Consider the following 23,076-nt stretch of genomic DNA (forward strand, 5'->3'; position numbering starts at 1 on the left):
ATAAGACATGAAAAGGTTTGAGGACCGCTGTTCCAGACAGGGCCCAGAGGGGGTGTGGACTGACTCACGCTCTTTCTCCAGAGGATGGCTCGGTACTGCGGGACCCGCTGGTTGTTCTGGTCAGACAGAACCACTGACAGGTAGAAGGGGTTCTTGTCTGCGTCTGTGCCCACGTAGTTCTGATGGACTGGAGGAGAGAGAGAGAGAGAGAGGACAAACAATCTTGTGTTATTTATGCACGCATGCATGCATTCATGCTTAAGCCAGTAAAATCGGGAAAGCGTGTCACTTTAGATTTTAGCTATAGTGTGTCATGGTAAAAAAAAAAATAGCAGATATACTTTGTGCCACGTGGTGAGATTGTAGATCTGCTATTTTTTGAACAAACGTGAATATATTTATTATACGTTTTCTTTTTAATAAATAAATTTCTTTTTATATACAGTATATATCAGTGAATATATAACGTGAATATATTTATTATAGTTTTTTTAATATATTTTTTTCTTTTTATATACAGTATATATATATCATTTTTTTAAAGTAGTGAGAGTAGCTTTATCCACCTCCATTCAAACCCCAGCAACATGGGTGTTTTTGTTGCTACACGGGACACCACGGCATTCCCACGATAATCTTTCACGCTCACGCACAGGTACGGTACAGATGTGCACGCTAGAACGCGTGTCCCCCTCGATTCATGAGCCAAGTAAATGGTAACCCCAAGTGGCTACTTTGCATAACAGTTTACAAGTGAGTGTGCAAATGCATCCTCACACCTCGCATACTGTACACTACACACTAAGCAACACAGCATTTTGGCTTCAGTAGGGCTGCTGCTAGTATCCTATCTGCACACAACAATGCCTCAGCCACCATCGTATCAGAAGAGGGTCATAATCGTTCAAACTAAGCAAACTTTTAATTTCAGCTCCTATACTGTAATTCAAGGCATTCCTTGAGAAGATTTTTAAAGACGGTCTAAAACTAAGCTAAAAAACTAGTCATTTCCTATACAAACATGTTTCCTACTACTATTTATACACCCATAAAAACCTAAGTAGTATTAATCACATGAATTATGCAGGCACGTGGGGACGCTGGAAAGCATTGTGTCATTTTAGTTTAACCACTCTAAGGGCACGGTCACAGCGCACTTTTATTCTACTATGAGGGAGGATTCTGCCAATGCACAATGTGTGTGAGAAGCTGAGTATATCTCTTGATATATGTTTTACTTAAAGTTGTACTATGTAACTTTTTTTATAAAACAAATCTTAAAATTCTCCTAACTATTAAAACACAAAAGTTTTAGAAGATCCGCGCCGTGAATTTCAGCCTGTAAAGCCTTCTCTATATGTAAACTGAGATCCTTGCCGGGGACCGGTTCTCGCGCGAAAATTGCGTCATCACACTACCGGCCAATCACAGCGAGGGTTATACAACTGCCGGCCAATCACATCGCATCTTGAAGTGGGGTCGCCATTTTGTTGTCGCCGGTTTGTACCATCCAGTCTCTAGGTAATTTCGCCTACCAGGCAGGGTGAAGGAGTGTATCTCTGGAATTACTGAACGCACAGGAACAAGGGACCCCTCCAAAGATAGATCTCAGCGAGGTGGAGGCAGACGCGGGGGTCTGAAGGTACGAAAAACGGCCGAAAGACGCGGACGCGACCGCGGTTCGCTATAGGGCTAATGACCACTAGGTGAGCAACTTACACAGTATGGCTTTAAATCTATGCTTCTAGGGGGGTCCCTGGAACCAAATATTTTGACATGGAGGTCCGTGGCCAAATGCATATATTTGACATGAAAAGGTTTGAGAACCACTGATACAGCAAGTTCAGCAACATTAGGTTGTTACTGTTTGATTTTAAAAGGCATTTGTAGAATGGGACTCGTGTTAATGGCGTGTATATCTATGAATAGATAGAAGCACAATGCACCTTTTCCCAGGAAGTATTTGAAGAACCATCTGGTGTGGTACTCAGGGTTCTCCAGATGGACGTCGGTTCTTCTCCAGGTTCCTGGGGTGTAGTCCATGCCCTGTCACGTGCAAGCGCACACGCACACGCACGCACACACACACGCACGCACACACACACGCACGCACGCACCCACGCACGCACGCACCCACGCACGCACACTTTTCTATTAGTACAAAATGCCATTTCGATTTTTTTCAGCCCAGATTACACCCCTGCCTGCTGTGTGTGCGAATCTACGCCAGCGACGTCGTCGTCATCGTTAGGACCAAACATGCCGTTGCAAATCAAATCATATTGAAACAGATCAAATTGTGAACGGTATGAAAATGTGCTGCCAGTGTTGATATTCAGACAGAATCACTCCCATCATGCTTTGAGGGTACAGTGAGCAGACCTGGTTATGTCATGGTTTCAAGCTGCATTATGTCCACAGTTATCACATATATTGTCAAAACAAATATAACGTCACTGTCGGGCAGAAACCTTGTATCTCCAATTTTCGAATGTGTGTGTTTTTTGTAAAGTAAAGCCCTGCTTCACCATACCAGTCTGTCGCACAAAACTAGTGAAAATAGCAGATCTACAAGCACACAACACCTCGCGATGCGAGGCATTGTGTGCTTGTAGTTCGGCTATTTTCACTATTTTAAATCATTTTTAAAAATTATAAATACAAAACAAACGGTTTTGGACATACAAGGTTTCCACCCGACAATGACAATATGTATTACACTAAAATGTCCTGGTTTTCACTATAATAAAAAAGAATAGCGCTTCAGCACTTACATAGACATTTTTTTAGTGTTCAGTCCCTTTCATTATTATTATCACTAGGTGTATACTACAGTATACAAATTTCATTTCATTTCAATTTCAATTCCTTCGGTTGGGGGCGTCCCTATTTTGGGCATGTCATTTTTGTCAAACACGTACAAAAATGTCACGCGGCGTCACGCTGTGGACAGCAGCCAGAGGCTATATGGCTATTTGGGGAAGTGTTCTAATTAACCCCCGTTCTGATGAGAACGCCGTGGAGGCAAACATGTGCATGACATAAACGTGGTTTGTGTAATTAAGTAAGGGTTTCCGGTTTTGGGGTTTTGAAATTATGGTCACCCGATTTGAGGGGTAATATAAGGACCTGTGTGTGTGTGTGTGTGTGTGTGTGTGTGTGTGTGTGTGTGTGTGTGTGTGTGTGTGTGTGTGTGTGTGTGTGTGTGTGTGTGTGAGTGAGTGAGTGAGTGAGTGAGTGAGCAAGGGAGCGTGCGTGCGTGCGTCATATACCTCATCTGATGAGCCATTCTCCACCCTGAAGCGCCCTGCTCTCTGAATGGCCCCATCTGCATCACTGGAGATGAGCTGAGAGAGAGAGAGAGAGAGAGAGAGAGAGAGAGAGAGACAGAGACAGAGACAGAGACAGAGACAGAGACAGACAGACAGACAGACAGACAGACAGACAGACAGACAGACAGACAGACAGACAGACAGATGATTAAAATAAAATACCTGACAAGCTATGTGCCGAGGGAAGATTAACACATTAATTACAAAGAGGAACAAAGGCAGACACGGCTGCATGAGTCCTATAACACATGTATGCTGTATTTGCCATACACACCATGACATCGTTCCCTTTTTTATATACTGTATGTATGTCTTTCTGTTCACTTCCTCTTGACAGACAATTCCTGTGTCACTTTTTAATGACCACCCCTGCCCACACCACCACCCCAACCGTCTTCTCCCTGTTTCTTTTGTCATTTTGAGTTTTCACTAGGTGAAGGTGAAGTATAATACAGGGCTAAACACTTAAGCCTGATTATGGTTGAGCGGAGTTCATCAGGGCTCTCTGCTAGTGTATTTTCTGTTATTGTCGAAAAAATAGCCGAACGACAAGCTCACAACACGTCACAGCGTTGTGTATGAAGGACGACAGGAAGGGAAGAGGAAATGTACATAAAAACCATAAAGAGCTGTGAAAGTAATGTATTTTATCTTCAATTGTCCTTATAGACACAACACAATGACAATGCTGAGAGCAGCATCCTCCTTGCGGGCAACAGTGACTCATACACCATTGTAAAAAAGAAAAAAAGAAAAAGAAAATACCTGGCTGTAATTCTGAGCTTTGACGTCTCTCACCAAACTTGGTTTGACATTGTTGCTTCACGGCAAGGCGCTCCACATCTCACTGATGATCAGAGAGACATGGTACTCACTGTGCACTCAGAAGCGCTTCTTAAATACTTTTTATTGGTTCAATATTTGTAAAAATGTGCATGCTATCGTACTTACACACCCATCGACAGCAGGTGTTAGGCCAAAGAAAATAAGGGATCGGTAGAACCTGCACATCATTTTCCAGGTAAAGGAATGTACTTTATTATAAAATCTATACAAAACAGTGTTGTTTTTGACAACAAATTTTGATTTAGTTTTAGTCATAATTTAGTCACCTGAAACATTTTAGTTTTAGTCAAATTTTAGTCGACTGAATCTACAGTTGATTTAGTCAACGAAAATGTATTTTGGCAGGCCTTGATGACATCGTAATGACTGATTTTACACTTGGTTCTGTGCTGAAAATAGCAGATCTACAAGCTCACAACGCGTCGCAGCGCGACGCTTTACGTTTTAGTCTAGTTTTTATTTTGTTGACGAAATTGTCTTTATATTTAGTCTTAGTTTTAGTCATCACAGCTTAGTTTTTATTTTGTTTTTATTTAGTTTTCATCAGTGAAAAAAACTCATTCGACAAACATTTTTCGTCATAGTTTTAGTCGACGAAATCAACACTGATACAAAAACCTTTTGGTGACGACCCCCCCCCCCCCTCCCCTCTGCATCTGTACTTGATCCCCTCCTTATCCCCCGCCTCCACAAATCCCTTCGCCTAAAAATATCCGATCTACAAGCTCACTTGAGCTGGTGTAGAACTGCTATTTTCCCAGAGCGGAGTGTAAGGGGCGGCGGCGTAGAGGGGTTCATGTGGTTGAGAGACAGACGCGGATGATTAATGACGGCGGTTTATTGGCTCCCCTTTATGCAAATGATATTACTGAGAGATTGTAATTTGAGGTAATAAAGAAAAGAAAGGCCTGTCATGATGTCACATGCCTGCCGTGGTTTACTGCGCTTGTAAAGCTCTCACACTCTCCGGCTGATCTGCATATCAGGCAAATATGGCTGTGTGTTTCCTGCTGCAGTCGTCCTCTTTCTTCTGTGTGTGTGTGTGTGTGTGTGTGTGTGTGTGTGTGTGTGTGTGTGTGTGTGTGTGTGTGTGTGTGTGTGTGTGTGTGTGTGTGTGCGTGCGTGCGTGCGTGCGTGCGTGCGTGCGTAAGAGAGAGTATGCAGACTGCAGAGGACTATGGCTATGTAGAGCAGTGGTTCCCAAACTTTTTAGCCTGTGACCCAAAAGAGAAATTACACATTGAACCGGGACCCAAACTAGTGAAATTAGCATATCTACAAGCTCACAAGATAATAACTACTGTATGAGCACTGAGCAGCACCTAATCTGACTATCTGAGAGTCAATGCACCTAACCAGACCATTTGAGCATGTACAACAGGGGTCTCAGTCCAAGGACCCCTTAGTTGAGAGAGAGATGAAGCAGGTACCCCCACAACCGTTTCGTAGATTCCATATAGTTTCATCGTTTGACAGCACAATCATCAGTGTATTTTGGATTCATGTCAATTTGTGTTCTCAGATATTTAACCACTTGAACCGTCAATACTTAACAAAGTTGACCTTTCACTCTGTACTTGGCCTGCTCTTTTTCCACACCAAACCTCTTTGCCGAAAATAGCTGATCTACAAGCTCACAACGCCTCGCAGCGCGAGGCATTGTGAGCTTGTAGATCAGCTATTGTAGATCAGCTATTTTCAGCAAAAGTTCTCTGAATATGAACTCTAGAGTTCAAGTGGTTAATATAAAAAAGGAGAAAAAAAGGTTTCTATCACACACAGATTTGGAGGACCCCCTGTAATAACTCTGAGGACACCCTGTTGAAGACCCCTGATGTACTGTATATCAATGCATGTATGTACTCTATGTGAAGAGAGAGGGGTGAGAGAGCCAGAGCAGAGGAGAGAGAGAAAGGGAAAGAGGGAGAGAGAGACCGGGGGAGAGAGAGCTTTTCTGTGTAGAAGAAAAGATGTGTGTTGTTGCTGCCTGTGCATAAAGCCTCTGTGTGAGAATGAACAATAAGAGAGGAGAGGAAAGGTTAAGAGCCTTATGGATTCTGTGTGTGTGTGTGTGTGTGTGTGTGTGTGTGTGTGTGTGTGTGTGTGTGTGTGTGTGTGTGTGTGTGTGTGTGTGTGTGTGTGTGTGTGTGTGTGTGTGTGTGCGTGCGTGCGTGCGTGCGTGCGTGCCACATGCTTCTAAATCATGCATCAGCACTAGAGTGACAAAGAGGAAAAGCTTGTGCTCCAATCATTCCTTATGGGCTTGGTACTGTATGTGTGTGACTGTGGGGAGTGCGTGTGCGTGTGCGTGTGTGTGTCACGGTTGTGGGAGGCTTTAACAAACATGCCATAAAATACCTTGCCACTGCCAAAGAGAGACACGGAGGAGAGGGGAGGGGAGGGGAGGGGAGGGAGTGAGGAAGAGAGAGGAGGAGGAGGGGATGGCTGAGGATGAGCGAGGGGGGGAGAGAGAGAGGGGGAGAGAGCGAGAGAAAGCAACGTGTAATGAAAGGAAAAAAAGACAAATGATAAATGAATAATAGCCATCTCTACTGTGTGTACCCCCCCCCCCCAACACACACACACACACACACACACACCCCTCAATAGCTCCCATTTTAGGGCTATGCCTCGAACATCACTTCACAAACACAATTGAGCCCTGGGAGCGCCGAGGGAGGCTGTAGATTTCCCAGAGGCCCACAGGGAGCGAAGGAGAGGAGCCCCCGCCGCACTGGAACAAGACGGGGAGCCACACACACACACACACACACACACACACACACACACACACACACACACACACACACACACACACACACACACACACACACACACACACACACACACACACACACACACACACACACACACACACACACTCCAATTGATTTCCTGTGTTTATCCCGTGTGTCACGTGGGCTTTAGGAGAAACTAGAAGTCAACACCACTCTGGCGAGGATCCAGCCACGACGACGGCTGATCGTTGTCGGACGTTTCGCGAGGGCTGGCGTTTTGGCGTGGACGGGCGGGCCACTTACAGCCAGGAGGCCATTTGCGAGGCGGTTTGTAGCAGTGGCGAGGCGCGAGATTGGTTTATCTTGGTAATGTTTATTGTCGCTGTCGGGCAGAAACCTTGTATCTCCATTTTTTACCCTGTAAAATAATGCCACACAAAAATAGCTGGCCTACTGGTCCAGGCGCATACCACCTTGGCATTGCCACAAAGGCATGGATGCCTGGCGGCGTCGCCGGTTCGATTCCCAATCCGGACAATCTTTGCCGCGTTTCACTCCCCATCCCTCCCCCCATTTCCTGTCAGTCTACTGTCCTATCAATAAAGGCATAAAAGCCCAAAAACAAATCTTAAAACAAGACAGGAAAGCATCAGTGTCCTTTTAGATGTTTTGCATTAGCTATTAAAAAATAGCAGACGTATAAGCTCGCAGCATGAAGTGACATGCTGCTATTTTAAAGCTTATACATCTCCGACTTTAGATTTTTTTTTTTTTGCAAAAAAAATCTGTGAGAAGGCATTTGTGTAGAATCAAGAGCATGTGACTGAACAACAACTACATCGGATCCACTAGAACATACAACAGGTTCTCTTTTTATTCCCCCCGATTTCCTGAAACGTACTGTATAACGGTTCTGGACATCCGAGGTTTTCCGCCAGACGACAGCCGAAGACGGTATCACAGATCTTCTGGCCCAGTGCAGGGAGCCCCTCCCCCCCCCCCCCCCCCACCCCACCCCACAACCCCCTCTGCAGCCTAACAGAGGGAGGGAGAGATTCAATCAATTGCTTTTGTGACCGTTGATAGCATCATTGATCTCACCAGTGGGGCTCTCTTCATGCCTCGCTCGTGGTTCTCACAGAATGCTGGACTGCAGGGGATCAACCAGGGTGCACAGGGGGGTGTCTTGCTCAAGGACACTTCAACACCAGTAATCCAGGGCAGGGGGATTGAACATGGGAGCCGTCCAATGCTTAAAGGGATAGTTCACCCCCCGAAATGACTTTTTTTTTCCTATCGATTACTCACCCCCGGGACACTTGAATTCATGGATATTTTTTTGTAAGCCAATAATTTGAAGGAGACTCTTTGTGTCTCCGTAAGGAACAAAGCAGGCTCCATAGGGAACCACTTCCGGTCATCACATTATTAGCTTGGGAATGCGAGGAAAGAAAAAAAAAAAAAAAAAATATATATATATATATATATATATATCAGAGGTTGCGCTAGGATTTTTAACAGCCGGTCACCGTGACCGGCATGATTAAAATTTATCGGACATCTGATAAAAATACCGGACATAATAATTTTAATGCATGAATGACAAGCAGGTGCAAAAACATAGCCAATAACAACAGTTTAAGTCCTGCTGTATAGTTGGGACTGAACTAATTGAATGTAAAGGAGTAGTAGGCTGTACAAAAAACATACAGCTTCCGAAGCTGTAAGTTTTGATGATGATCGATCATCTTGCATAAGGAAATTAATTATATTGGACTACTCACGCAGGCTGTGTGTTTGCACAGATACTGCATGGTTTCATAACAAGTTGTTTCTGTTCTGCATCATATTTCAGGCCAACACATAATAATGTACAGAATAATGAGAAATAGTCTGAAAGTGGGGTCTGCGCAATGTTTCATAGGTTGATAGATTAATCTGGCCAGAAAGGAATCAATTATAGACTACTCACTAGTATGGTCGAGTGGTCACGATCATCCTGCATCTCTGTTATGCAACTTTGGGAAGGTTGAAAATGCTTTGATGGTGATCTTGTACAGTTTCCATAACATCTCCTCATAAAGAACTTCAATCGAGTGTATAAAGTTTGTTTTATATGGGTTGTAGTTGTCCTGCGTGCCTTCAATAATTCCCATGGGTTCACAGTGCGCATTGCAAAATGACGCTGAAATGGACTGCTGTCTTCTCTCTCCCCCAGCGCCCCATTCGCAAATTAATGTTTAGGCTAAACAGTTCTGATAATACAACTTATTTTTGACTGTCCATTCATGTACTATAACTTAAACTGCGCGCTCATATTCCAAAACCAAGGCAGCTCATAGAGAGCATAGCGACAACATAACAAACCGACAACTAGGCCTACCCAGCAACAACTATCATTTCCTGTCTTACCTTCACAATAAAGTGTCTCCCGTTCACCTCCCAATGCAGCTTATTTCACACAGGTTATTATTTACAGGAAAAAGTGTAACTTAACCCGTGTGTGTTTGTGCAACCAGACGTGCATGTGAGAGAGAGTGATGAGGGAGAGAGAGAGAGAGAGAGAGAGAGACATTGAGAAAGAGAGAGAGAGAGAGAGAGAGAGAGAGAGATTTGCGGTGAACTGCCGTGTCATTTTCAATCGGTCCTTATGTCCGATGAGGTTTATATTTTCCGGTCTTTGTCATTATAAATCGGTCAAATCCGGCAATTTCCGGTCTAACGCAATCTCTGATATATATAATATATATATCAGAGATTGCAAAGTGTTCAGTAATATATATATATTATATATATATTACTGAACACTTTGCTTCTGGGGGTCCTTGGAACTAAATATTTTCAGATGGGGGTCGGCGGCCAAATACATCAAATTTGAAGGGTTCTTGACATGAAAAACTTTGCACTGATACAGCAACTTGAGTTTTTCATAATACTGTTTTAGGAGATGCAATAGTATTCTTTCAAAGTATTCTAGTGAATGGTAGGCGCAAGGATATGATTCACACTGGCAACCCAAATCTTAGCCTTTAGGCCTTTGCAGATGAACAGCAGAAAAACCCATGGAAACAGATTTCTTGATCAGATTTGAAAAATGTTCCTAAGTGGTTTGAAGTGCAATTCAAATGTGATTTCTAAAGATGTGTCTCAGCCTGGTCTCTGGACACTCGGACACTAGAGAGAAGTAGAGCCCGACCAATATATCGGTCAAACCGATATATCGGTCGTTTTTAGACCCCGATGTCAGTATCGGACATCGGTCATTATCTCTCCGATGTATCGGTCGTTCTTATAAGTAATATTAGACCACCATTTGATGACATTTAACCACTCAGACCCAAAACGTATAATACTAGAGGGTCGCGGCCCTTCGGGCCGCTCACATCTAGTTAAAAAAAATAATAATAATAAAAATTAAAAAAAAGTTAAAAAAAAAGTAAAAAAAAAAAAAAAAAAGTTTCAAAAAAAAAAAAAAAAAAAAAACGTTAAAGCTATACTGTGTAAGTTGCTCAACTGGTGGTCTGTAGCAGTATAGCAAACCGCGGTCGCGTTTGCTTTTTTCGTCCGTTTTTCGCTCGCGGACCGGGCCGTCAGACCACCGCGTCCGCCTCGCCTCGCCGAGACGCTTTCAATGAGGTCTCCCGTGTCCTTCTACGAGCAGCGGTTGGGGAGTTACATGCTAGACTCCTCCAGTGTAAACACTGCAGTGTACTTCCTGAAGGCGTGTTTCCTAAACCCACCAGAGAGCCCGGCAGTGTATGTTCTGCGCTGTGATTGGCCGGCAGTGTATAACCCTCGCTGTGATTGGCCGGTAGTGTGATGACGCAATTCTTCCGCGAAAACCGGTCCCGGGCAGGGATCATAGAAAACATATAAAGAGAAGGCTTTAGAAGCTGAAAATAACGGAGTGGGGGTTCTAAAACTTTAGCGATTTAACAGCTAGGACCATTTTAAGATTTGGTATAACTTAAAAAAAAAAAAAAAAAAAAACATAAAAAAAAAAAAAGAATTGGGGGGAACTATTGTGGCGGAACTATTGTGCCGCAGCGCACGTTTCCGGTCGGACATATTTGACCGGCGGACTATTTTATACAGAGGCAAAATATGAGGGTAATAACGAATACAACTGTATACAGAGGTTTGGAAACAACATCTTGCAAAGGTGACATGGGTGTTTGAATTTTTAAGCTATATTTAGTACACTCTAAGAAAGATTTCTGTGACCGAGTAAATAGCACTATTAGAAAAAGTTATATTTACTCAATAAAATCACTGAATATCATGTATGTGATTGTTTGAGTAGGTCACACCAAACAAAATGAGTAAAAATCCAACTGTTCTTTTTGAGTTAGATGTACATATATTATTTGAGTTAATTTCATGAGAATAAATGAGTATTTGACCAACTGATTTTATTCATGAATTATACTCAATTTGTTTTGGTAATTTTCCTTCATAATATTTGAGTATGGAGTACTTATATGGATCAATTTAAAAAGACCCTTAATTATTATTCATTACAACTTAATAATCTTTCATCTCTCACAACAACTTAAACAATTGAGTAGATATGACTAAGATTCAAAATTGTACACAAGGGTTCATGGGAAAGTTCTACTGGAACATTCTGTCAACAAACAGCAGCAGCACACATCTTCTTCAACAAGAAACCTGGAGAGTGTTTGCAAATATTGGTAAGTAGATTTACTGTATCTTTGTGCATATAGGCTACACAAATGTATTGGGTATAACTTATGTTCTTTACAAAGGTTTGCAGCTAGTTAAGGTTACAGTGAGAGAAATGTGCAAGCCCTCTAGTCATTGTGACTTTTTGCATTTATTACAAGCTATGCACAGCTGCATACAATGGTGTGTACAATGAAGATAAAATGCACAGGTATAGGCCTACATTATTATCTACATGTCTTCTTTTTTACTCTCTTCCCCTCATCTCTGTCTTCCAGGTTAGTGCAAAGTTCAGGATGATCACCACACTGAATCTTGAGCCAAAATGTATGGCAATGTTGGACTTCTATACCCCCAAACTACTGTCCATGTTCCAGTCCAAGAAGGGCAGTTTGGGCACAAATGAGTATTGTACTTCAGGTATGAAACTTTCATTTACTCTAACTGCTTTAATTATATTTCACCTGGCTAATGACAATAATTACTATATTAATTAAACTCATCTTTATCCCCTGCAACTCTCTCTCTCCTGATTATTCATTTCTAAATGTATGTCCTACTAAGGACAGTCTCCCAGCTTCCGTTGCTAAAACTGGGTTGTGGAAACAATTGTATTGCCAAAGTTTATGTTAGTTATGAAAGTGCAGTCATACTTTTTCTTTATTGTTCAAATAATTATTTTTCTATTCTGCAGAGAGGAATCCCCAATCAACGAACACGAGAGGTCATCATCCGATGTCTCATCGACCATCTGGAAGAAGATAGTGTCAAGATCAAGGACTTTCAAGTTAGTAAAATAAATGTTTTGACGTTTTAATGTCATCGTGGATGAGACCATCACATGCAAAGGAACAGCATAGTGATGTCCAGAGAATGAGGTTGTGACATTGGCTGAATGGCTGTTGCATCCGTTGCATGTCTGGTCCAACTGATTCAAGATTATGCCCAGGGCTGCATGTGTGGAGACAGCTAGGATTGCTCAATGTGTGTCTGTGTGTCTTGTAACATTTAGCCTGAAAGTGAGCTCTAAACAATTATCTGTGTGCAGGAAGGAAGCTGCTGGTGCACCTGTCAGAGTAGAAGAGAAGTTGACAGAGGAGGTGATGATGAAGATGAAGATCTACCTGCTGCAGAACCAAGAGGACTCAATGAATGAACCTACTGATGTAGGTATTGTGATTAAGGGCATCACTGCCCTCAACAATCTTGGGGGTCTGCTGCTATCTGTTGGGACTGTTCTATGCCTTTAATCTGAGATACCCCAAGAACCTCAGATATGGTCTTGAGATGTTCCAAAAAGTACTAGTTGAGTTGGATCCTGGACACCTTTCAGCCAAAGTTCAGAGACTGAAAAAATGTCTGCTTGCCGACTACTGTTCAGCAAGATGCTCTCAGAAAGTGGGTATAACCTACTGAAAGTGGATTTATTGTCAAAACAGCATTTTTGCAATGGTATTTGTTGCTGATAGTAATTAGTTAATGTAAAGTGTTTGTTTCTGGTGCATTCGAGTCATAATGCAAACAGGTCAGTTTAGCATATAGACATTACACGTGTGCATAGTCAATATGTTTAAATGTTGAGCTACTGTAAATGCTTATTTATTATTTCATATTCCAAGTTGTGATTTTCTTTCATGCCAAATGGCCTCTGACTGTCTTTAATGTATTTTGTGGTTATGACTTACTGTTCATTTGATGGGCTCATTGTTCTTATGGTGCATAATGTTTGACAGACTGCTTACTTACAGTATGCACAGTTCAATTAGAGGTACTTATATACAGTATTGTGAACACACACTGCTCTTTAGTAAACAGAATTTTAAAAGTGTCAGGGATACCCCTTTCCTGATCATTATCTTTAAACATATTGTTTTTGCAGGCATTGTTGCATGTCATTTACATACTAAAGTATGTTGAATGTTCATACTTGATGTGGTGTTACACTGGTCAAAATTAGTTGATTAAAAACATAATTATCTGCATAATTATTTCATGTGTATTCATTTGACATCATGTACTCCTGGAGTAAAAGGTAAAGTAAATGAAAGGGGTAAATGGTACTATATGAATTAAATCAATAAAAGTAAATGAATAAAGTAAATGTGACATATTTGTTTTGTTAAATCATACTCTAATATTCAATTAGATCTACTTAATATTTCAATGTATTTACTTGTAGTCTTTTGTGGCATTGACTGAATAATTTAATTATATCTACTCAATTTCTTTAGGTCATTGTACTCAATTTTCGTTGTTAATAAGTACGTAAAAGTTTTGGTTACTTTTACTCAAATTAATTGAGTATCATCTACCTGATTTCATAACAGTAATATTTACTCAATATTTTTTAGTGTAAAAATGTTTCACCAATAAAATTGAGTAGAGCCTAGTTTTTGTTTTTAGAGTGTACATATGTAGTACATCTTGGCCAAGTGGTTTGGTATTTAAGTTAGCGATACATGACCCGGAAGTAGATCACTTACTCTTTTGTAATATAAAGATATTGTCGTTGCCCATAAGGATCCATTGGGTTTCATTTTACACTCATGAGTTAAATATCTTATAAAGGGTCCATTTGGTTACCAAATCTCCATCATTTTACTGGGGACCACCAGGAAACCCTTCAAGGACCACTGGTGGTCCCTGGACCATTGGTAAAAAAGGAAAAAAAGGTAAAAAAGGTAAAAAGTTTTTGAAATTTAGGCTATTTATTATTATTTTATTTGATATTATTACAAAACATCGGTTAACCATCGGTAATCGGAGGTCTAGCACTCTCCATCGGCAAACATCGGCATCGGTCAAAAAATATGGCATTGTTCGGGCTCTAGAGAGAAGACAGATTTTTTTCATTTTAAGATGATTTTAATTAAGTCTCCTTTTAGGTGTTGGGATATTCTATTGTCATTGTACATTTTGCACATTGAAATTTGTCCTCTGAATTCATCATACTTATAGGCCTGTCACAATTATTACATAATCGCCTAAACACAATTATTTTACATAATCACAATTGTTTTGTCATAATCGTCATAATCGTTTCCATGTTAAAAAAACGTTCATATATTTTCAAACATTAAAAAAAATAGTGGAAATAGTCGATCTACAAGCTATCGCGACGCGTTGTGAGCTTGGCTATTTCCACTATCAATGTTCTTTATTAAGTATAAAGTTGTCAAATATGTCAGTAATTTCTTTGTATATTATTTAGTGTATGTGTCATATCTGCCATGTGCAACTTAAAAGCCTAAAAGCCAAACAGAAATGTAATGTCAATGACAAAAAGACAATTAAATAATGAATCGCAATTATTTGAGTGACAACTAATCGTCATGTAAAATGTCATAATGGTGACAGCCCTACCTACTCATGAAGACAGAGTGTGTGAGTAGTAGGGCATTCATGAATAGTGATTTTTAGTATTCGAATGAATCGACCTCAAAGTATTCGAATATTCGACAGGACTGGCCAAACTGTCAAATATTAAGTAAGCAAGAGGCGAAAATAGCCTGCTGTGATAAAATAGCCTGCTGCTCACAACACCTCGCAATCGCGAGGCGTTGTGAGCATGTAGATCTGCTATTTTCACAATATGTATCTGCGGAACCGAGTCACATTAAATGTAATACCTACAATTCCAAGTGCTTGTCAGGGTTCAAGTATGTTTATTTTGGAGGTTGCGGCCTAAAAAGGTTTGAGAACCCCTGGTATAGAGCATTAACAAATTCATCCACCAGGGGCATTGACAACTCATTCTTATGACTTCCTATCTAGCCAAGTTTTATAAACTATATCTTATATAACTATATAAGAGAAAACACAAAAAAAAAATAATAACTAGAAGCAGTGCTCTTCCGAGCACAGGTCTCCACCAGGCCAGGCGTCCTGGTGGTGCTACTGTATAATAGGCCAATGTAAAAAGGGTGGCATGTGTTCTTCACCATAGATCTTTCATGGCAATCCTGCAAACTTTGGAAGCCAATATTAGCCAATCAGGATGGAATATGAAATAGCAGACGGATCGGACTTGATCACATGACTATAGAGATACTGCGTACCGATTTGCGTGATTTTTGAATAAAATCTCAAGGAGTAATATCCAAAAATGTGTTTTACATAAGTCGGCCCAAAGGTGGCGCTATAAAATGCTGATGTGAAAAATGCAGGGCAAAGGTTTATCCTTAGCCTCTAGGGAGTGCGCTTACAAAGTTTGAAACTGATCGGTGGAGTTATAGGTAAAACCACAAATCGGCCTGTTATAGCGCCACCATGAGGCTGATTTCAAAAAATGTAAGTGGCATTTCTTCTTCGACCTAGTGGGAACGTGTGTGCGCGATTTCATGATGATTGCACTTTGCGTTTGGGATTTGAGGCATTTTGTTCCAAACGGCTCAATCCTACAAACTTTGGAAGCCAATCTTAGCCAATCAGGATGGAATATGCAAAATCGGACAGATCCGTGTCGATCACATGACTGTCGAGATACTGCCTACCGATTTGTAGGATTTTTGGACAAAATCTGTAAGAGTAGTGCACCGAAATGTGTTTTGCGAACATCGGCCACTAGGTGGCGCTAGAAAAGGCCCATTTGAAAAATTTAGGGCAGAGGTTCTAGATTGGCATCCAGGGAGTGTGTGTGCTCACTTTGGCAGCGTCCGGGCCAACGGCGACTGAGATTAGGCGCTCACAAACTGCGAGGACGCACGGACGGACGGACGCACGCACGGACGGACGGACGGACGGACGGACGGAGGGGAAAACATACTCTCCCTCAGCCTTCGGCTGGTGGAGACAATAAGGGAATATTCGACTTCGGTGAACAACGTCGAATAGTGCCTTTTATATTCGAATATTTGGTGAATGCCCTAGTGAGTAGCAGATGGTACAGTATATGGAAGGTGCCAGCATCAAAGCGTTTGATGGTTTCAGCGCTGCCCGTCTCTCTTTGGGCAAATCAGAATGGAAGAGGTGGAGATGTTTTCACAGACACATGCAGACAGATCGTTGCGCGCTTTGCATACGAGTATGTATCCGAGCGCCGTGCACCAGGTTCAGCCTGCCTGAACCTGAGTTAATAGCCTTGTGCTCGCCTGTGTGTGTGTGTGTGTGTGTGTGTGTGTGTGTGTGTGTGTGTGTGTGTGTGTGTGTGTGTGCGTGCGTGCGTGCGTGCGTGCGTGCGTGCGTGCGTGCGTGCGTGTGCGTGTGCGTACGTATTGATCTTGTTCCTGGATATATTTAGTAAATTAAACTTCCTGCTTTTGTCTCCCATTCTTTACTCCGTAATGAGATGTCCCTCCAGCTCTCTGTAAGACTGGTTCTGAATGCACTGAGAACGCACACACACACACACGTGCACGCACACACACACGCACATACACACACACACACACACACACACACACACACACACACACACACACACACACACACACACACACACACACACACACACACACACACACACACACACACACACACACACACACACACACACACACACACACACACACACACTCTTGCAGCAACTACATTTATTTTGTCTCTAAGCACCTGAGATCAATTCCTTGGCCTGGTAGTTGGACTGATAGAGACACTACCCACTATCCAATACCTTACTGGCAATGAATGATACACCTGTTCTGCTGTATCTTCATCTGTGGCGTGAACAACGTACGGAACCCTGGTACTATGAGTCACATACTGTACTCCTGGTTAAATATTACCAGTGATTTGCTTCATGGGGTGTTTAATTAATAGAACATAATTCACTTTTTGGGTGAACTACTCCTTTTAACTTCTCAAGATATGCCAAAAGAAAGTTGTGTTTAAAATCAGTCAAAAGATGTGATCATTACTCATTGAGTGACTACCAGTTATTTGAGTTGAGATCTAAAGCACAACTTCCACTTTGAACTCGGTCATGGCAGCCGTTTCTCACCATCAGCAGCTGATTGAAGTTGAGTTGGCTGCAGTGGAAGTGGACCACATCAGAATGTCACTGTCTGTGAGAAGAGGCACTAGTAGGGCTGTCACAATATGACATTTTACAGGACGATTAATTGTCACTCAAATAATTGGCGATTAACGATTTAATTGTGTTTTTGTCATTGATAATTACATTTCTGTTTGGCTTTTAGGCTTTGAAATTGCACATGGCAGATGACACATAACCTAAATACACAAATAAATTACTGACATATTTGACAACTTACTACTTAAAAAATAACTTTGATAGTGGAAATAGCCGATCTACAAGCTCACAACGTGTCGCATTGCGACGCGTTGTGAGCTTGTAGATCTGCTATTTCCACTATTTTGGAAATTTTTCAACATTCACGATTATGACGATTATGACAAAATAATTGCGATAATGTCAAATAATCACGATGAGACGATTATGTAATAATTGTGACAGCCCTAGGCACTAGGACGGTTTGACATGTCCTGCCTCTCTTCAACTAGTCCCTGGAATAAAACAGAGATGGATCTCTGCTTATGTTAGGCTCTGTTATTAAGGAATCCTGTTTGGAATGGTCAGTCTGTTGTTTATTCATTTCAGTGCTTGCTCTCGTAAAGGCTAGCAGCGCACAGAGAAATAGCTTAGGTAACCTAATGGCAGGAAAAAGATACATGACAAGAATGATTCTCAAATGATTTACGTCACAGCCACAGGCAGTTCTGTTCTGTATATACACCTAAGCATTAAGTCAGAATTTACATATATATTTTTAACAAAAGGAAAGTGCTGGTGTCTGCATGCTGGCCTATTAATCAAGAAAATATGCATCCTGACAGACAAGTTTTTTCAGTATCTCATCAGGAATAACTTTCTCATCTTAACCATCACCTGGAATGAAGATTAATTACTTATTTAATCTGGAAATAGCAGATCTACATGGTTTATTCCTGACCACCTGCAGCAACGCACCGTCTGCTGCTTCTGCAATATTTACAAATACAATACAAAGTGACTGCTCGCAAGTAAGTTATTAATAAATATAGTTAATAAATATAGTATATGCATATACTTTGTGGTCCTCAAAACCCCGACCACAACTGGGTTGTGGGTGGGGAAACTCATTCTGGCAGCCTGAACCACTCACTGCCAAGTATATTTACCACTAACCATTGCCAGTTATTATTAGTTTTTCCGTACTTTTTCAAGTAGTCACAGACTATGTTCCTATTTTTCGATCGATCCCCTGCATGGTCGATCACAGACACGCACACACTTTCTCTGCTTCAGTGGGGAAAAAAACGACTAACTTGGCCATGGCAATCCATAGTTATCCACCATTGAAAACCCCACTGTTTTAGCGAGACGTTTAGTGATACAAGAAAACTGAGAAATGGAAGCTTCAGTGAAGAAGATAAACAGGGAGTGGATTTTTCAACACACCAAGCAGGCACACAGTTGAGACACACAGGTGCCACCCATACAGTAACCTTTGACACAATTATCGATTTTTAGCAATGTGGCTTTGCTTTATTCTATTTTTCATTCAACCTCTTCGCACAGGTGAGATCTTTTAACTCTAAGCGACACACAGACAGACAGACAGACCTATACATACATCTCCATATATGGGCACATAAGGCACACAGGCAGACAGACATACAGTATGTGAGATCTCCTTATATGGATATGAAAAGGACACACTTTCTAAAGTGTATATTTGCCTGTTTGGGCTTGCTGTCTAACGTTAGAACAACAGTCCGTATGATGCAAATCAATCTGTTTAGAAGTTCCTTAACAGAACACCAACCCTAAAGCTGAAAATAATTCTAGAATCTCACAATGCGAGATCTGCTATTTTCGGTGTACAACAGCTGACAACTACTTAAAATTTGACCTGGTTTTCACCTAAATTTAAATAATAGTTGTTTTCAGTGCTTGCAAAGACATTTATAATGTTATTTTCATGTAAACAAACATGCTCACCCAACCAACCAGAAAACATGAACTGCATTGCGTGTGTCTGAATTCAGCACAGAGGCTGATGTGTGTCAATCGGTCGTTGCCTGCATGCAACACCTATGGTGCGGGAACGTGTGCATTGATTTAATGGTCCCGGTTTGAGGGGCTGAATATGGTCAATAGAAGAATAAATAAACACTTAGAGAGCACAAAGCTCTTCCTCAGACAATATAACATAAAAAAATAACGTCAGATTCTTTTTGTGCAATATAAAGCATCCGTCACATTGGAGCCCTCAATTTGTAAGAGTTTCCACCTGCCCAAACTTGGGTTGGGGATGTGCATGTCGGAGCTCTCTTTTCTCAATATGGCCACCCTACCACCCTAAGGCAAACCCCACGTTATTGACGCAAACAAACAAACAAACGACGTCGGCTGGAGAGAGATCCTTTTCAGCCACTGAACAAACACAGTGCTGCGCTAACCCACAATGACCCCTGGGCCCCAACGCACACTAATGTGGAGAACAACGCCACGGCTGTCCTCAACAAGCTGCCGGCCGGGGTCATTTACCCATTTAGGCCTAAAATTATTGACCGGTTTAACCAGTGAAAAATAGCAGATATACAAGCTCACAGCGCGGCACCGAGTGCCGCACTGCGAGCTTGTAGATCTGCTATTTTTGAAAAAGTCGTGAAAATGTGTGCAAATCTTTGAATATAATGTATTTTCAAAGCGAACGTTTGTAACTAAGATTTTGCTTCTGGGTGGTCCCTGGAACTAGATATTTTGAGATGGGGGTCCGTGGCCAAATAAATATCATTTTGGGGGTCCTTCACATGAAAAGGTTTGAGAACCACTGACATAGTAGTCTCTCAAGAACAGACTAACTGAGCTCCAGTTAAGTGAAAAGGACATTTTCTTTGACGATGGCTGGCCAGATTGCTGACATAGAAACATAGGTTTTTCAAAAAACCTTAGAAGGATTCAAGACACTTATAGAATCGGGTCAAAATTCTAATTTTCACGATTTTTCAAAAATAGCAGATCTACAAGCTCGCAGCGCGGCACTCGGTGCCGCGCTGTGAGCTTGTATATCTGCTATTTTTCAATAGTTAAAGCATAAAATAATGAAACACAAAATGTGTACCCGTTCTAAATGGGTTAACTGTTCTGCTGCTGTAGACGGCGCTCACCGTCATTGAAAGGGTTAATACCATGGCGCCGTTGACGGTGAGGACTGTCAATCTTACTGTATATACAGTAAAGATATTATTACTTACTGTACGTCGCTCCGGTCCCGCCCGCATCGGTAATGTCCGCGATTTGTTTACAACGCACGTCGGGCGTGCACGCGAAGTTAACGTCCTCCATAGTAAATCCATTGAGAGGCCCATAAAGAGACCTCATTTTCTCCAAAAGGGACATTCTTATACAAAGGATGGTCTCCACTCTCCAGTACTGTACACAAACGCTGGGCGCAGCCATGTTCTCTTCTGGGCTCACACTGTCATGTGACTAGATGACGTAATCGTTGCCGTCAAGTGATAATCCAAAAAAACTAAAACAACCCCCTTCCAGCCCTTCAAAATAATAGCGGCGGCCTATGGAGGAAACGGCGTGGCACCGAGGCACCAAGCAACCTTCAGATTAAGAGGCACTATTAGTGTTAATAGTCATCTCACACCGGTAGGTGGCAGATGCAATTTCAATATTATCTCAAGGTGAGAGATAACCCCGGCAGGCACACACACACACACACACAGCACACTCTTTAGATAGGGTTTTCTCTCTCTGCCTACTGCACGCTAGGGCATTCACGAATAGTTATTTTTAGTATTCGAATTATTCAACCTCAAATTATTCGAATAGTCGAATATTCGACAGGACTGGCCAAACTGTCAAATATGAAGTAAGCAAGAGGCGAACATTGTGAAAATAGCCAATCTACATGCTCACAACGCCTCGCAACGCGAGGCGTTGTGAGCATGGCGTTGTGAGCACGCGCGCACACACAGACGTGGTGTGTTGGTGTCATGCTGCCAGCAGTGATAAGCAGCGTGTGGTTTCTCAGCATTAATCTGGCTCCCACGTGGCGTCCTGTGTCGGTGGACAGACCCAACAGTGGCTCTTCTGGTAGGAAGTGAGATTGCAAGAGTGTTGAACCTTAGGAACTTCCTGCTCCCCCCATGTGGATATCAGGATGGGACATGGGCTCACGCTCACACACACACACACACACACACACACACACACACACACACACACACACACACGCACGCACGCACGCACGCACGCACGCACGCACGCACGCACGCACGCACGCACGCCGCACGCACGTTTGTAATACATTATAATGTCGTTGTCGGGCAGAAACCTTGTATCTCCAAGTTTAAAATTTGTAATTATTTTCGCAAAGTAAAGCCCTGCTTCATCATACAAGGCCGTTGCACAAAAGTAGTGAAAACAGCAGATCTACCAGCACACAACGCCTCGCGGTGCGAGGCGTTGTGTGCTTGTAGATGAGCTGTTTTCACTTTTTTTTTAATCATTTTTCAAATGATAAATACAAAACGAACGCTTTTGAACATACAAGGTTTCCACCCGACAGCGACGATAAGCTACTATACTTTGTTGCTGTCAGGCAAAACCCTCTTATCTCTGTATTTTAGCTGTGGGTATGTTTTGTTTTCTTTCGTAAATGAACACTGCCGAAGATTATATTATTATCGTGATTGTTTATGTGTGACGTTATTGGAGTAGATTATGTGTTCATTGATTATATCGATATCTAGTTCTTAAAGTTATACCATGTAACTTTTTTTTTTTTTTATAAAACAAATCTTAAAATGGTCCTAGCTGTTAAATCGCTAAAGTTTTAGAACCCCCACTCCGTTATTTTCAGCTTCTAAAGCCTTCTCTTTATATGTTTTCTATGATCCCTGCCCGGGACCGGTTTTCGCGGAAAAATTGCGTCATCACACTACCGGCCAATCACAGCGAGGGTTATACACTGCCGGCCAATCACAGCGCAGAACATACACTGCCGGGCTCTCTGGTGGGTTTAGGAAACACGCCTTCAGGAAGTACACTGCAGTGTTTACACTGGAGGAGTCTAGCATGTAACTCCCCAACCGCTGCTCGTAGAAGGACACGGGAGACCTCATTGAAAGCGTCTCGGCAAGGCGAGGCGGACGCGGTGGTCTGACGGCCCGGTCCGCGAGCGAAAAACGGACGAAAAAAGCAAACGCGACCGCGGTTTGCTATACTGCTACAGACCACCAGTTGAGCAACTTACACAGTATAGCTTTAAGATACGTCATGATACGGGATAGCTTGGAAGAGTCTAGGGGCTCTATTTTGATTGTCTTACTCTTAAGTACCAGCTCTTATACCAGCGCTTATGCCTTAACTTAAAGGCCAGTCCATACTGTCTCTGACCACCAAACCTTTCGTTACAAAACTACAAAATGACGTCACTCGCATCTTCTGAAAAGCCTTACCCCGAATTAGAGTGCACATCGGAAAGTCAGAACTCTCCGACGAAATGTTTGGT

The 23,076-nt window shown here is 42.0% G+C and overlaps 1 protein-coding gene and 1 long non-coding RNA gene across 2 annotated transcripts in view; one reads left to right on the plus strand and one right to left on the minus strand.

The window, feature by feature from the left end:
* The window catches only part of garnl3 (GTPase activating Rap/RanGAP domain like 3), a gene marked incomplete at both ends in the record, with an annotated part of 122,587 nt that overhangs the window by 43,701 nt on the left and 55,810 nt on the right, over positions 1 to 23,076 (minus strand). The window contains 3 exons of the mRNA XM_080742984.1: positions 69 to 187; positions 1,947 to 2,046; positions 3,273 to 3,347. Of these exons, the coding sequence (XP_080599110.1) occupies positions 69 to 187; positions 1,947 to 2,046; positions 3,273 to 3,347 (294 nt within the window). The remainder of the gene's footprint in view (positions 1 to 68; positions 188 to 1,946; positions 2,047 to 3,272; positions 3,348 to 23,076) is intronic.
* On the plus strand, positions 11,492 to 12,744 carry LOC308299333. The gene is made up of 3 exons (XR_013962759.1): positions 11,492 to 12,022; positions 12,297 to 12,389; positions 12,651 to 12,744. It is a non-coding gene; the product is annotated as an uncharacterized lncRNA (long non-coding RNA).

Source organism: Nannobrachium achirus (genome assembly GCF_963921795.1).
Source record: "Nannobrachium achirus genome assembly, chromosome: 15".
Classification (NCBI taxonomy): domain Eukaryota; kingdom Metazoa; phylum Chordata; class Actinopteri; order Myctophiformes; family Myctophidae; genus Nannobrachium; species Nannobrachium achirus.